This window comes from Alligator mississippiensis, chromosome 3 (assembly GCF_030867095.1).
Source record: "Alligator mississippiensis isolate rAllMis1 chromosome 3, rAllMis1, whole genome shotgun sequence".
Lineage (NCBI taxonomy): Eukaryota > Metazoa > Chordata > Crocodylia > Alligatoridae > Alligator > Alligator mississippiensis.
In genome coordinates this window covers 15,649,991-15,663,380 of record NC_081826.1, presented here as the reverse complement: position 1 = coordinate 15,663,380, position 13,390 = coordinate 15,649,991, and the positions used below count along the sequence as shown (strand labels likewise).

Sequence of the window (13,390 nt, the reverse complement as noted above, 5' to 3'; positions counted from 1 at the left end):
AAATAATGAACCCAAAGCCTGCTTATAAAATCTATTTACTGTTATCACTGACACAGACCCGTTTATTATTTTAGGGTTCCTCAACAGTTCTGGGGAGCTGCCATTTGTTTTTTTTTCTTTTTAAATAAAAAGCAACTATAGAATATGTTTGGGGGTGGGAGGAACAACCAAATAAATATAAAGAACTGCCTGCCTGCCTTCTGAAAGACAGGTATTAATTAAAAGGATAAACATCTCAGGTTTTACCTGATAGTGCCTCTTTAAAGGTTGCTTATGTCAAAACACTTTAAAGGTCCAGTTTAATGTTGCAATACAGGGTTTGATCCTCCCAATCATTGATTATTCCAGTAGATATTACTCACATGAGTAGGTCAATTGATTTGAATAAGATTTACTCACATGAGTGAAAGTTGCTCAAATAGAACAATAAAATCCAGGTTAAGCATGTAGCTTACATAATTCCCAGATTGTAAGAAAAAAATCATGTCTATGTTACCATCCGCCTATATTATATAACTATACAATGCAGTGACTTGTTTATTTCTCTCTAAATACCTGAAACAAAATCTAATTCAAAATTTATAGGAACAGCAAAATTCTATAATCCCACTGAGGGGAAAACATTAATAAACAGCATTCACCCAGGAACTTTCATTTGTTGAAATGTCATAGCCCACTAGCTGGCAATGTAAAATAACATGCAGATAAAAATAAGCATTGTGTCTGACAAGGACTTTGAGCTTGAATTCCTTATTCCTCTATTTACAAAATGTTCATCTGCCTTTACCTGGGCTATCACATTAGACACTGTTTAGGTCTGACCCTGGCGAATACATTGCCATAAATTTCTCAGCGTTCCTACTTGAAATGAATGGGGGCTATGATTTGTCCATACCTTTCAATAGGTGTTAGACTCCTTGCAGAATTGGCTTCAGTAAATCTAATTTTGTTTTCTTTATTTTATTTCTAATTTCAAGTCAGTCTCTCTCCTTCACTTTTTTTTCTCCCTTGAGAATTATGATTAAATCTAATTTTGAAGAAGCGGTGAAGGGAAATTCTATATAACAATCCCTCAACAGCAACTACTGGAAAAAAAATGTGGAGCTCAGGCATTATTTATCTTCATTGCAATGTATTCTTTCAGTAACAAGAACAATCAAATAGCTACAGCAGAACAGAACTGAAGATGTTCAATTGTACACAAGCACCTTTCCCAGTGAAAACTAAAATTAAGCAAGAGCAACAGAGATAACAGAACGCACGGCACACTAGGATTTCTCCTCACTCGCTCAATTTTACCTCCTTTGATTTTGATGGAGTTACTCCTGATTTACAGCAGTAGGACTCAAGGGAGAATCAGACCCATTAGCTGCATGGAAAAGAACATGAACTAGCTCCACTGAAAAGAACTCTGTTGGGTTCAGTACTTCACCTCATATGGTCTCCATATGAAATGCTGACCCCACTGAAATTAGTGGAAAAACTTGCATTGATTTCAGTGGGGCCAGAATGTCATCCTCTAACTTTTTCCTTTTTTGCATGTTCTTAATTTGTGCATCTAACCTAAGGTTGGATGAGGTTTGGGCTTTCTGTGTATCCAGAAAGCAACATTATTACAGTTTCTGTTAGCGGTCACTGAATCTTTTATTTACAAGTTTTTATGAAAGAAAAATCCAACCCTTGGGGGGGGGGGGGGGCTGTGTGTGTAGGGAAGGGGGTGTATTTGTCTGGAAGATCCAGAGAATTGGGGACTGCACAGATTTGGGTATGACCTTGGGTATGTCATTGTAACTGTCTGTGCCCACATGTAAAAAGAGATTTACTGAGCTCTCAGCAATGTTATAAGCGCAGCATGATTTTAAAATGCTTGGAGAAGCTCATACAGAAAATGCTGTCACTTTTCAAAGTAATCTTATGAGGCCACGTCTTCCCATATCTTGAGACAGGCATCTAACACGTAAGGCGCACACAAGAAAAAGGGAGTTCGTTCTAAATTACATGCACGAGCAGCTATCACATCACCAGCACTTTATAATATGCCGTCCTTATATAATGAATCCTGTTTACAAGGCTTCGTGTTCCTCCTCATTGCCACGTAAGAAATCAACAAGGCAGAGCATGTCAACTGAATCCCCAGCCCTTGTCTCATTGCATTTGCTGCACCAGACACCTTGTCCCAAAAGGTGTTACACAGAGAGCCCAATGCTGGGAGCCGCTGAGTCCACCCGGCTCCCTGAGCGTTTATTTCTCGGGGAGCTTAGCCTTGCTGGACCCTGAGCTCCCGGCTTGACTGGCAGGGGAGTGGGAGCCTGTGGAATAGGTAACGAAACTCCGCAACTAGGGACCGACCACTGGAGGGAGCCAAATGTAAATGCTGGGGAACCAAAACCAAGCCCGCGGCGTTTCAGCACCCGGAGCCCGGGGAGAGCGCCCGGTGCAGCCGCCCGAGTCCCGCCGGGCCGGGAGCGCCATGCGGGGGGGGGCGATGGGTGGAGAGAGTGAGGATAAGTCTCTGTTATCTATCATTTCTTAAATAGGAAGGGGGGGGGGGATGCTAAATATGCCCTTCCCAGTAGCAGGAGGGGGGGAGTCGAGGCTAAAGAAGGAATTGAGATTTCTAATTTGACAGTTTTGATGGCTGGTTCTGTTAAGGCGACACCCTGCTGTAAATCAACCCAAGTGCACTGTGGAAGGACCCGTAAGTGGCCCCGCGTGCTTCGCTCCCAGTGCAGATGATCTTGTGTGGAGCAGGGCGGCCCCGAGGGAGGTTCAGCGGGTCCATCCCCGTCCCGGCCGCGCAGCGAGCAGCGAGCCGGGGCAGCCGCGTCCCCGCCACCGCCCGCCTCGCCCCCGGCACGGCGAGCCACGCGCTGGCGAGACGGCACGGCCTCACTCCTGACCACGACAGCAAAATCATGGAAGTGCATTGAACAATTAGCTTCCACCACGAGACTTTTAACCCTTGGCGGCTGCTTTTCTATTGCCGGATCTGCATTGCAATGGGATTTTAAAACAGGGAATATTGGAGTTCATGAATAAAGAAGTTCATGTAGCAAAGACTCTACCTAGAGGATAATTACCGCATGCCCAAATCTCTCTCTCTCTTTCTCACACACACACACACACACACACGATGCCTGCTGTATCTAACACATGCATACACACACACGCACCCACACACGGTGCCTGCTGTATCTAACATACACGCACACACATGCATACACACACGATGCCTGCTGTATCTAACACATGCATACACACACACGCACCCACACACGGTGCCTGCTGTATCTAACATACACACACGCACATGCATACACACATGAGCACACACGGTGCCTGCTGTATCTAACACACACACACACACACAGCGTGCCTGCTGTACCTAACTCATCTGCAGCCCTGGCTATTGACAAGCAGAGGGGCAACCGGGCATCACAGCTGGCAGCGATCAGTATTTGCGCCCCCCGCCCGGAGACCAAGGTCCGACATGTGCATACAGCAGCCGGGCACACGGGGCTGTGGAAGAGCCGCAGCTGGCAGGGACACCGGCACGGCTGTAGTGGAGGCAACCGACTGGCATGAGATCAACCCCGTCCAAACTCCTAGTGCACATTTCTTCCAGCCACCAAGGACGTGGCAACAGCAGAAGACCCCAAGGAGGCTAGATTGGAAAGGACACTGAGATTGTGTTTTCCTTTGGCTGGGGTGACCTGCCCCCGCTCTCCCGTGCAGCCAGATCAGCCGAGCTGCAGGGCTGGGGGCACCGAGCCGTGGCAGCGTAGGAAGGGGCAGGGGGCAGAGGAGCGATGGACCTTGAAGGGCCAAGTTACTCTGCACGGATGCCTCCTGAATGGGAGACAGAGGAAGAAATCTCGCCGCTTCTTGGGAGGTTTAGTGCGTCAGTGTTTGCAGGGGGAGGTGAGAGGAGCAAGGAGAGCGCGAAGTTAACTTCTTTCCTCTGGCTTTCCTCCCTTGCCTGCCCCACCCAGCCCTGCACAGCCCAGGCTCCTTCCCTACCCAGGCTCGTGCCCGCCGGGCTCCTGCCCTCAAGTGCCCAGGACCATCCTGTTTGCTCTTTCCACTCCCATCGTGAAGAGCAACCCCCTTCTGGAGCCTGCCCAAGCCCCGCGGAGCCAGGGGGCATCTCCCCGCGCTTTGCAGGGCTTGGAGATCATATTTCATTACCCTCTCACACACTTTCTCTGACTTTCCTACAGCACTTTCCCCCAATGGCCCCCTGGCTCTCCACATGCAGGGGTGAATGGACACAAGAGCTGCCTTGTCCTGGGTCAGACGTAGACCCTCCTTGCACAGTGTCCTGTGTCACACCGGGGCAGACAGTGAATGCTGAGAGGCAGTGACCACGGTCCCCCCCTCCCCCCCTTGCTGCCTCCAGCGTTTAGGGTCTAGGACGTCCTCATTCAGAGGCCGGGCCCCTCACTGCCCTGCTCAGTACCTACCGATGCCCCCCCGCTCCTCCAGGTATTTGCCCAGCCCCTTTTCTGAGCCGAGTTAACCTGCCCGCTGCCACCACGTCTGTCACCACCCTGCTGCGCTGCCCGGGGCTACTTGTGCACTAGTTCGTGCCTTGGCCCCGATTCTCGTTTTGCGAGACAGGAGAGGATGAATCCTCCGGACTTTCTCGTCGCCGTGCAGTATTTTGGAGACCCTTAGCAACTTCTTATGAAACATTTATCAAACCCCTTTAACCCCCTCATCAACCCCCCATCTATCAAACCCCTTTAACCCCCTCATCAACCCCCCATCAACTCCTTACCAAGCCCCTCTTAGGGACTTCCCTTAGCCCCTTATTAGGTCGTTATCAACTACTCATCAACCCCCCTCCACTCCCTTAACAAACCCTTATCAAGGGAGTTGATCAGAGTTTGATAAGGGAGTTAAGAGTTAGCTCCCTTAGCAAACTATTATCAACTCCTTTATCAACCCCTCTATCAACTCCTTATCAAGCCCACTTAACTCCCTTATCAAACGCTTATCAACCCCCTTATAGACTCCTATCAAACTTTTATCACACCCCTATCGGCTTATCAAATCCTTTCATCCCCTTATCAAACTTTTATCAACTCCTTATCAACCCCCCCATCAACTCCTTATCAAACCAACTTAACCCCCTTATAGACCCCCTACCAAACCTTTATCAACCTCCTTGTCAACTTACTAACCCCTTCGTCCCTTATCAAACTCTTATCATCTCCTTATCAACCCCATTATCAACCGCCCTATCAACTCCTTATCTAAACCCACTCAACTCCCTTATCGACCCCCTTATGAAACCCGAATCAACCCCCTTCTAGACCCCCTACCAACTCATCCGACCCCTTCACGCCCTTATCAAACTCTTATCAACCCCTCATCAACTCCTGCTTAACCCCCCCTTGTCCAATCCCTTCCCAGCCCCGGGAGCGGATCCGCGGCGCCCCGCGCGGAGCCCGGTACCTGGTTGACGGAGGCGGGCGGCAGGCGGGGGAGCAGGGCGTGCATGCCGAGCTGCAGCAGGGAGGCGAGCATCCCGGCCAGGATGGCCCAGGTGAGGGGCAGCGGCAGCATGCCGTAGGTGGCGAAGAGGGTGAAGAGCACGTAGCCGATGCCGTCGCCCAGCAGCCCGCAGCCCAGGCCGGCGGCCAGGATCTGCGTGGCCATGGCCAGCCAGGTGAGCAGGCCGCTGTACTGCAGGTAGGTGTGCGACGTGGTGTCCTTGCGCACCACCACTAAGGCACAGATCACCACCTCGACGCCGGTGAAGAAGCCCAGCAGCGTGCCCTTGACGGGCTCCATGGGCGCGGCCGCCAGCCCCAGGTGCAGCAGCAGCAGCGTCAGCTTGGTCAGCACGTCCAGCACGTTGACCACCACCTCGGACTTGCGGCGCTGGCCCAGGAAGTAGCGCTGGTAGAGGCGCTCCAGGTCCCGCGACTTGAAGGCGGTGCGCAGCGTGGGGAAGATGACCCCGCGGTACGCCGCGCCCCAGCGCACGAAGAAGTCGGAGTGGCTGGGCGCGCCGTCCAGCCCCGCGCCCGCGCCCGCGCCCGCACCGCCGCGCTCCGGGAACACGCGGGGGCCGCCGTTGTTGTGGCGCTCGGCCTTGCGGGCCGCCTCGTCGGGGCCCCGCGCCCGCGCCCGCTCCTGCTCGCGCTCCTGCAGGAAGCGCTGCTCCGTGATGTGGCGCACGGCCGTCTGCCACAGCAGGCGCCGCGGCCGCGCGGGGCTGCGGGGCAGCGTGTAGGGCTCCGGGCTGGCGCCCAGGCAGCGCACCTCGGACAGCTCCATGCCTCAGGCTCGGGCGCGGCCGCGGGCCCGGCGGCTCGGCAGGCTCCGCAGCCCGCGGGCACCCCGCGCCGCCGGGCGCGTGGAGGGGCGCGGCGCGGCGAGCCCCGCGGGCGGCCGCGCGGGGGCGGGGGCCGGGGCCGGGGCAGCGCGGGCCGCCCCCGGGGCTCGGGCCATGTCCGGCGGGGCGGGCCTCACCGCGCCCCCCGCTGCAGCCCCGCGACGGGGCGGCGCCGCCCGTGGGCCGCGCGCGCGCGAGCAGGAGCAGCCGCCCGGCACCGCCGCCGCCGCCGCCGCCGCTGCTAGTGCCGCCGCCGCCGGGAGAGGCAGAGCCCCGCGGTCAGCTGATGCCCGCTGACGTCAGGCCCGGCACCGCGCTCCCCTCCCGGCCACTTAAAGCAGAAGCGGCTGGAGCCGCTCCCCGGTGCCCGCGCGGGCGGTGCCGGCAGGGGGCGGCCCGGGGCAGCGCTTCCAGCCGCCCCCACCCGCCCCGCCCCGCACACACGTTCGCTGCGTCCCGCCACGGCTGCAGCGCCGCGCACAAGCCAGCACGTGGAGCCTGCCGCTTCCCGGGCTGGGCTCCAAGCTGGCTGGAAACTGCTCCAGACTGTAGACCTGGGGCTCTTTAGCCTCAAGAAGAGAATTGAGAGGGGACTTGATAGCGACGTATCAGAGGAGTGCATCGGGTGGACACTAGGGCACCCCTGGGGAAGACCAGGAGCAATGGATATAAAGTGCTGGAGGGCTGCTGCAGGCTTCAGACTCCTTCATAGTTGGTAGGGTCGGAAGGGACCTGAGCAGATCATCAAGTCCGACGCCCTGCCAGGGGCAGGAATGAATGCTGGGGTCAAATGACCCCGGCTAGGATCAAACTCCTTCATAGTCAAGGTGTCCAGACTGTGGCATAAGCTCCCTCCAGTGGTGGGACAGTCACCTACCCCGATGGTTTGATTTTCAAGAGGAGACTGGTCACCTCGCTGGGGTCACCTCACCCCAGTTGTCTTCCTGCGGGGGGAGGGCTGGACCTGATGATCTGCAAGGTCCCTTCCAGCCCCTGACAATCTATGAATCTATGAAAACTCTTGGTTCAGAAATCAGACCTTTTATTAGATCAACTAGGAAATCCCCCCCCCCCCCCCCAATCCTTTTCTGTACGTTTTCAGGCCCTTTGTCAGGCTCAGGGAAAATTAATTATTAAAAGTCCCCATAGGTAGGAAATAAACTTCACTTTTGCAAACAAGGTTCTTTGGATAAATCTGATATCTTTTATTAGACTAACTTATATAGTTGGGGAACATTTTTTTAACAAGGTTTCAAGTTTAAAAACCTTTCGTCAGGCTAAGGAAGCCTCTGCAGTTGATGCATGCTCTTCCTGGATGGAATGAAAAATAAAGCAGCCAGAGGCTAGGCTGGTCTGCATGCAAGACAGGCAGTCAGTGAAGATGTAAATTGCGGAGTCAGTGGGTGAAACCTGAAAGCTTGCTAATTTTTTTCCCCAGCTATTTAAGTTGGTCTAATAAAAGGTATCAGATTCATCTAAAGAACCTTGTCTGTCTATGTCCTTTGACCAACACACCTACAACCTACACCCCTATAATTTTTGCAAAGACACTCATGGACTCAGAGGGACAGATTTCCATCTCCAGCTTCCTGTGTGCAAAAATGATTCTTGCCATTTCCTAGTTGTCTAATAAAAGGTATCATTTCTGAACCAAGGCCTAATAAAAGGTATAATTTCTGAACTGCGTGGGGGCAGGGAATGGGGCAGTGCCGGCCACTCCCAGGGTGCGGGCCCTGTTCAGCAGGGTGGCTCACAGCAGCGGTGCCGCTTCCCTGGATCAGGATTTTTGCATTTCTTCTTGTCCCAGACCAACACAGCTACCAAATGCATCCCTGAAACAAACGTGTGCAACATTTGGAAGCAGACCAGTTTCTTTGGTCAAATCTGATATCTTTTATTAGACTAACTCAACTCACTGGAAAAATTCTTTGTTGCAAGCTTTTGGGTACAAACACCCTTTATCAGGTTGAGGAAGCATCAGCAGGTGACTTCCTCAGCCTGACCAAGGGTGCTTGAACCCAAAAGCTTGCAAAGAAGAATTTTTCTAACTATTTGAATTGATCTAATAAAAGATATTGGATTTACCCAAAGACCCTTGTCTGCCTATGTCCTGAGACCAACACAGCTACAACCTACCCCCAGTTAAGCTTCTGAAGCACTCACTTGAGTGCTGGAGAGTCATTTTGATCCTGTGATAGCTGCCTTGCAGGTGGGGACAATTTAAATCTATTGCTCAATTAACCAAACAATTGTGAAAAGTGTAGCAGGGGGCCATGGGCCCTGCTACACTTCAATTTAAAGCTGGATAGAAACCGGCTATAGAATTGTTACACATTTTCAAGTACTAACTTTATAGCTGGTTGGCTCTTTTTATGGCTGGAGAATCATTTTTATCCTGTGGTAACTGCTTTGCAGGTGGGCTCAGCTAAACTTATTGCTGGATGAACCAGTTAATTGCATAATGCATGATCTGTAGCAGGGGCCTAAGAGCCAGATATGAAAAAGGGCCTAGAATGTCAGAACTAGAAAATAAGAACTGCCATTTACTGGGTCAGATTATACATCTTGCCCTGTCTCCTGTGGCACACAGTGGATGCTGAAAGGCAGAGTGAACAGGGAATGACCAGGGTTTTCTTCATCCCGCTCTTCCTCTCTCACTTGCAGCCCCCAGCATTGAAGGTCCAGGAAGCTCTGGTTCAGAGGCAGTGCTCCAACTCCCATGCTCAATCACTACCGATGCCCGTTTCCTCCAAGCATTTGTCCAATCCCTTTTTCAATTTGGATAAACTGGCAGCTTCCACCACTCCTAGTAGTGCTGAGTTCCACACTTCAATGACTTGCTTTGTGAAAAAGAACTTCCTTTTGCTAGTTTTAAAGTGCCTAAAGTGGGTCTTGAGCAGCATATTGGTGCCCACACCCAGAACTGCCATTCTGAAATCCCTCGCTCAGCCAGGGCTGTCCAGGTGAGCAGCCCAACCACAGAGATAGTCATGCTCCTCTCTCCACCCCAGTGACTCCTGAATTCTTTTCTGCTCGGTGAAACAGCTTCAAGAGGAGGGATGGATGTTGCCTCCCCTAACATCCACCCGCAGACTACCCTGTAGCCATATGGTTATGGCACTGCAGTGGGACACATGGGTTTGGGCACTGCAGTGGGACACATGGGTTTGGGCACTGCAGTGGGACACATGGGTTTGGATGCTACCAGGACAAGGATGGAATTGAACCAGGTTTGCCACCCTTTGGATGAATGCTGTACTCAGCAACATTATCATAAAACAGAGGCACTGCTACTGACACCTCCTTGCCTGGCAGCTAGATTTTAAATGGCAAGTTTGAGCCTTTCTCAGTTCTTTGACAGACTTTGTGTAGGTCCCTGCCTTCAGGAAAGGGCTTAGGGCCATGCATCCTCAGCATACTCAAGTATCTCCTCACAGTTTGGAGTGAGGCATCCAAAGAACAAACTCACCCCACTCTTCAGCAATCCCTTATGGACTTGAAGCAACATCTTGAGCAGTGTGCTGGTTCTTTTGGATCTAATTGTGAGGGATCTAACTATCTCCATGTATTGTAGAGTGAGCAGAGAGACCCAAGAGGGTTATGGTTTCCATATGGCAGGCCAATTGCTTGAAAGATAGGCATTACTGTGCCTAATGTGTAGGTGATCTAGCCTTTAGCAGATTCTCCTCTCCTCATATGTATCAAATTCACTTATCACAGAGTACAAGCAGCTGTTTAGGATGGAGTTAAACAAATTCACTCTTCCTATGCCAGCATTTGCACAGCAGCATTTGCCTCTTTTAGTCCTCTGTTATTTGCTGCCTTTTCCACCTCCTCTCTGGTGTTGCCCTGTGCCCTCACTGCTAAGGGCACTTAGAGCTTTTTGCTGGCACCTTCATTTCCTCACACCAGTTGGTTTCCACTTGAGTGCTTCGTGTAGGAGTCTGTAGATTGGCAGTTGGAGTGCCTCCCCCCAATATGTCAAATGCTTTCTTCTGATTCGGTTAGAGATGAATAACTAGTTGGTAGTTTTTCAGATCTCTTAGTTGTTGATCAAATGCTCTGAATCTTTTGTAAGAACTTGTTTTTAAAGGCATCTAGTCTGACAGGTCAGTGGATGTCCAGTTCTCATAGCTGTACATTAGCACTCTGCCTCAGGTTTTTGGCTGAGAAGCTGAACATGCTCAGTTTTGTTCTGGTACTGTAGAGCTTAGACTTCCATATGTGTTACATTTAGTGGATGCATTTGCTATATTTGGTGTCACTTCCTACTTGAAGTCTCCATTGGCTCACATGGTGCTGCCCATGTTGGTGAACTGTTAATTTTCTTCTTTCTAATGTGAAGCAATGACTTAATACCTGGGTTTCAAAGACAGGTTTATTTGGACAGAACTGCATTTGAATCCTGTTTTACCTGCCACTTTTGATAGGTTGTCTGTATGATGGTAGGGTTTTGAAGGTGCCATTCAGTGGTGCAATGTGTCATAAGCAAAGCCTAGGTCTTACAGGAATTTACTATCCACCCATGCTTTGCATTGTGTGATTGCATTGCTTGTCCACTACAGCTTTTGGATTACTATTAATATTATTTGTATTATAATCAGATCCAGACTCTACTTTCAGGCCTGGTACTAAGTATAGTAGGCTGGCACTTCACAGACATAGAGCACTAGATAGTCCTTACTGCAAAGAGGCTGGATGAGCAGTGTGGTGGCTAGATGAATGCGATGGCAAATCATTGCAGGAAAGTATGGAAGAACAGTGACATGGGGTGGGAGGAATGAAATAATGGGTACACCAACATTATTATTGGTACTGTGATAGGAACAGAATGCCTCCCGCTTTGTCAGACTGGGAAATACCTTGCTCAGTGACTAACCCCTATAAAATCCTTGGAACCACTTAGGAATGAAAGTGTTAATCAGAACAGCAGCATCAAAATCTTGTCCATAAGGATTGTGATTGCTAATCATGCCTGAAAACATAGGCACCTAATGTATTAAGCCTGCTCAGCTGTAAATAAAAAAAATTGCTTAATATTTTAACAAAGAAAAAGGGTGCAGAATATCAAATAGTTTCAAGACATGCATTTTACCAGTTCAAAAACTACAAGACACGAGAGCAAGATAAGAAGCTATATGTTCTCTAATGCTGTTATAGCTATCGGTCACAACATGTGGGCCACACTCTCTTTATGCTGAAGTCAATGAGAGTCTTATCACCTATTTTAATAAGAGTAAAACCAGACTCCTATTCAGTGATGAAAGAGCCAAGTGACACACCGATGTTAGTAGCATTATTCACATGAGTAAGGAGAACACATTTTGGAGCAAAGCCTTCATCATCCCTCTGTGGGAGTGAAAGCTCTCTCATTTAGATTATCACAGTGTGTTTCCTAGTCCTAGATGTATGACAGATGGCATAGTTAATAGCTTATATATTCACTCATTGCAAATATTTACGGGCCTTAACCTCAGCAGTGACAATCAGGTACACTTATTAATGAAGTTGATAAGACTTGCAGGCACCTGGAAGAATTGTGATCGTTATGGATCTGAGCCCACACTGCAGTTATTTATTTGAGTTATGTTGAAGTCAGGGGCCTTGAGATCTGGGCCTCTGTTAATAACCATGCGCTTTTTGTCACTTCATTGTTTAGTTTGTATGACAGCTAAGAAGTTCATGGTTTTGTCAGCTCTGTTTGAATACTGAAAAGATTGTGGGGTTTTTTTTTCTCTTTGGACACCAAGGGTTTTGTTCAGCCAAAATTTTCCATTTGTTGTTATTGTGTACCATGTGGTTCCTGTCATACCAAGAAGTGTGTGCCTGATGTTGCAACATTTAGGGCCTGATGTTGCAACAGTTCATCATGGAAGTAGTCTGTTCTTATCTGAATAATTTCATTAACTCTCATGGAACTGCTTACATAAGAATTGCAAACTTGGCTATATGACTTGGAAGTCATTCTGGGATACGTCAAGAAGGGTAGCTTTTAAATGCCACCCTGTTTTATAGATTATTGGTGCTGTAATTCTGTTTTACTTCAAACCAAATGTAGATTACATTTAATTGTTAAATAGACTAGGGAATGAGTAAATAATATATAACCTATCCACCCACTTAGTCACTCACACATGGAATTTGAAATCACAGTTACTTTAGCAGCAATGTAATATGAACATATTAGCTTTGCATTTCCACATTACCCACTTTTCTAGCAACACCCTTCTTTGTTTTTTCCCCAGCAACAAATTAGTGATAATAGACATAAATTAGAATGTCTGATATTGATTGATTTGCCCTTATTAAAACCTGCCTTTTCCTCAAACAAATGAATATCTCTGTATGATATCTGTATGTCAGCAGGCTAAGGGCATTGATTAAAAATTGTAAATCAGGCTGGTAAAACTACTCAGGCTGATTAATGAAAGCTGTGATGGAAGAAAAGAGAAAGCATGTGAGATCAGAAGTAAGGAGAACAAGGACACGTGGTTTAATAGATGACAAACACCGTCAGAATCTACTAGAGTTAACAGATGATTCTTTTCAGTGCAATGAAAATATCAATGGATTGTTTTAAAAATTGTGGTCAACAGAGCCAAATGATTACATGCCTCAGTGATACCATAAGTTGGGTAAGAAATCTTTAGTTCAGCCAGCCATACAATGAATGGGCAAAGCCAGCCTTGATTTAACAGACTATACATTTAACTTTTTTATTTTAGTTTATATTGGAGCATATCTATACATATACGTATATACGGGTATATAAATACACACACACACACACACACACACACACACAAAACAACTTTTCTGATGACATTTTCTCTCATGCCCTGTGTCTACCCACACATCCACATTACACAAAATCTAAAAGTTTGAATGTTTGGATTCTGTGTGGGTGAATTATAAAGTGCCTGGGATAGAGAATTACTTTATGGACAGGGCATACAAATCCTTCTTGTCTGCTAGTGCAGCAGCTAAACTAAAATAACACTGATGACGTACATTTTTCTTACTTGTGGGGGTGAGGCCACAGGA

At 48.8% G+C, this 13,390-nt stretch overlaps 1 protein-coding gene across 1 annotated transcript in view; it reads right to left on the bottom strand.

Annotated features, from left to right (window-relative positions):
- Positions 1 to 6,593, bottom strand: part of ADCY8 (adenylate cyclase 8) — a 194,092-nt gene extending 187,499 nt beyond the window's left edge. The window contains 3 exon segments of the mRNA XM_014611460.3: positions 5,461 to 6,088; positions 6,090 to 6,159; positions 6,162 to 6,593. Of these exon segments, the coding sequence (XP_014466946.2) occupies positions 5,461 to 6,088; positions 6,090 to 6,159; positions 6,162 to 6,288 (825 nt within the window). The 5' untranslated portion in view covers positions 6,289 to 6,593.
- Between the last annotated feature and the right edge of the window lie 6,797 nt (positions 6,594 to 13,390).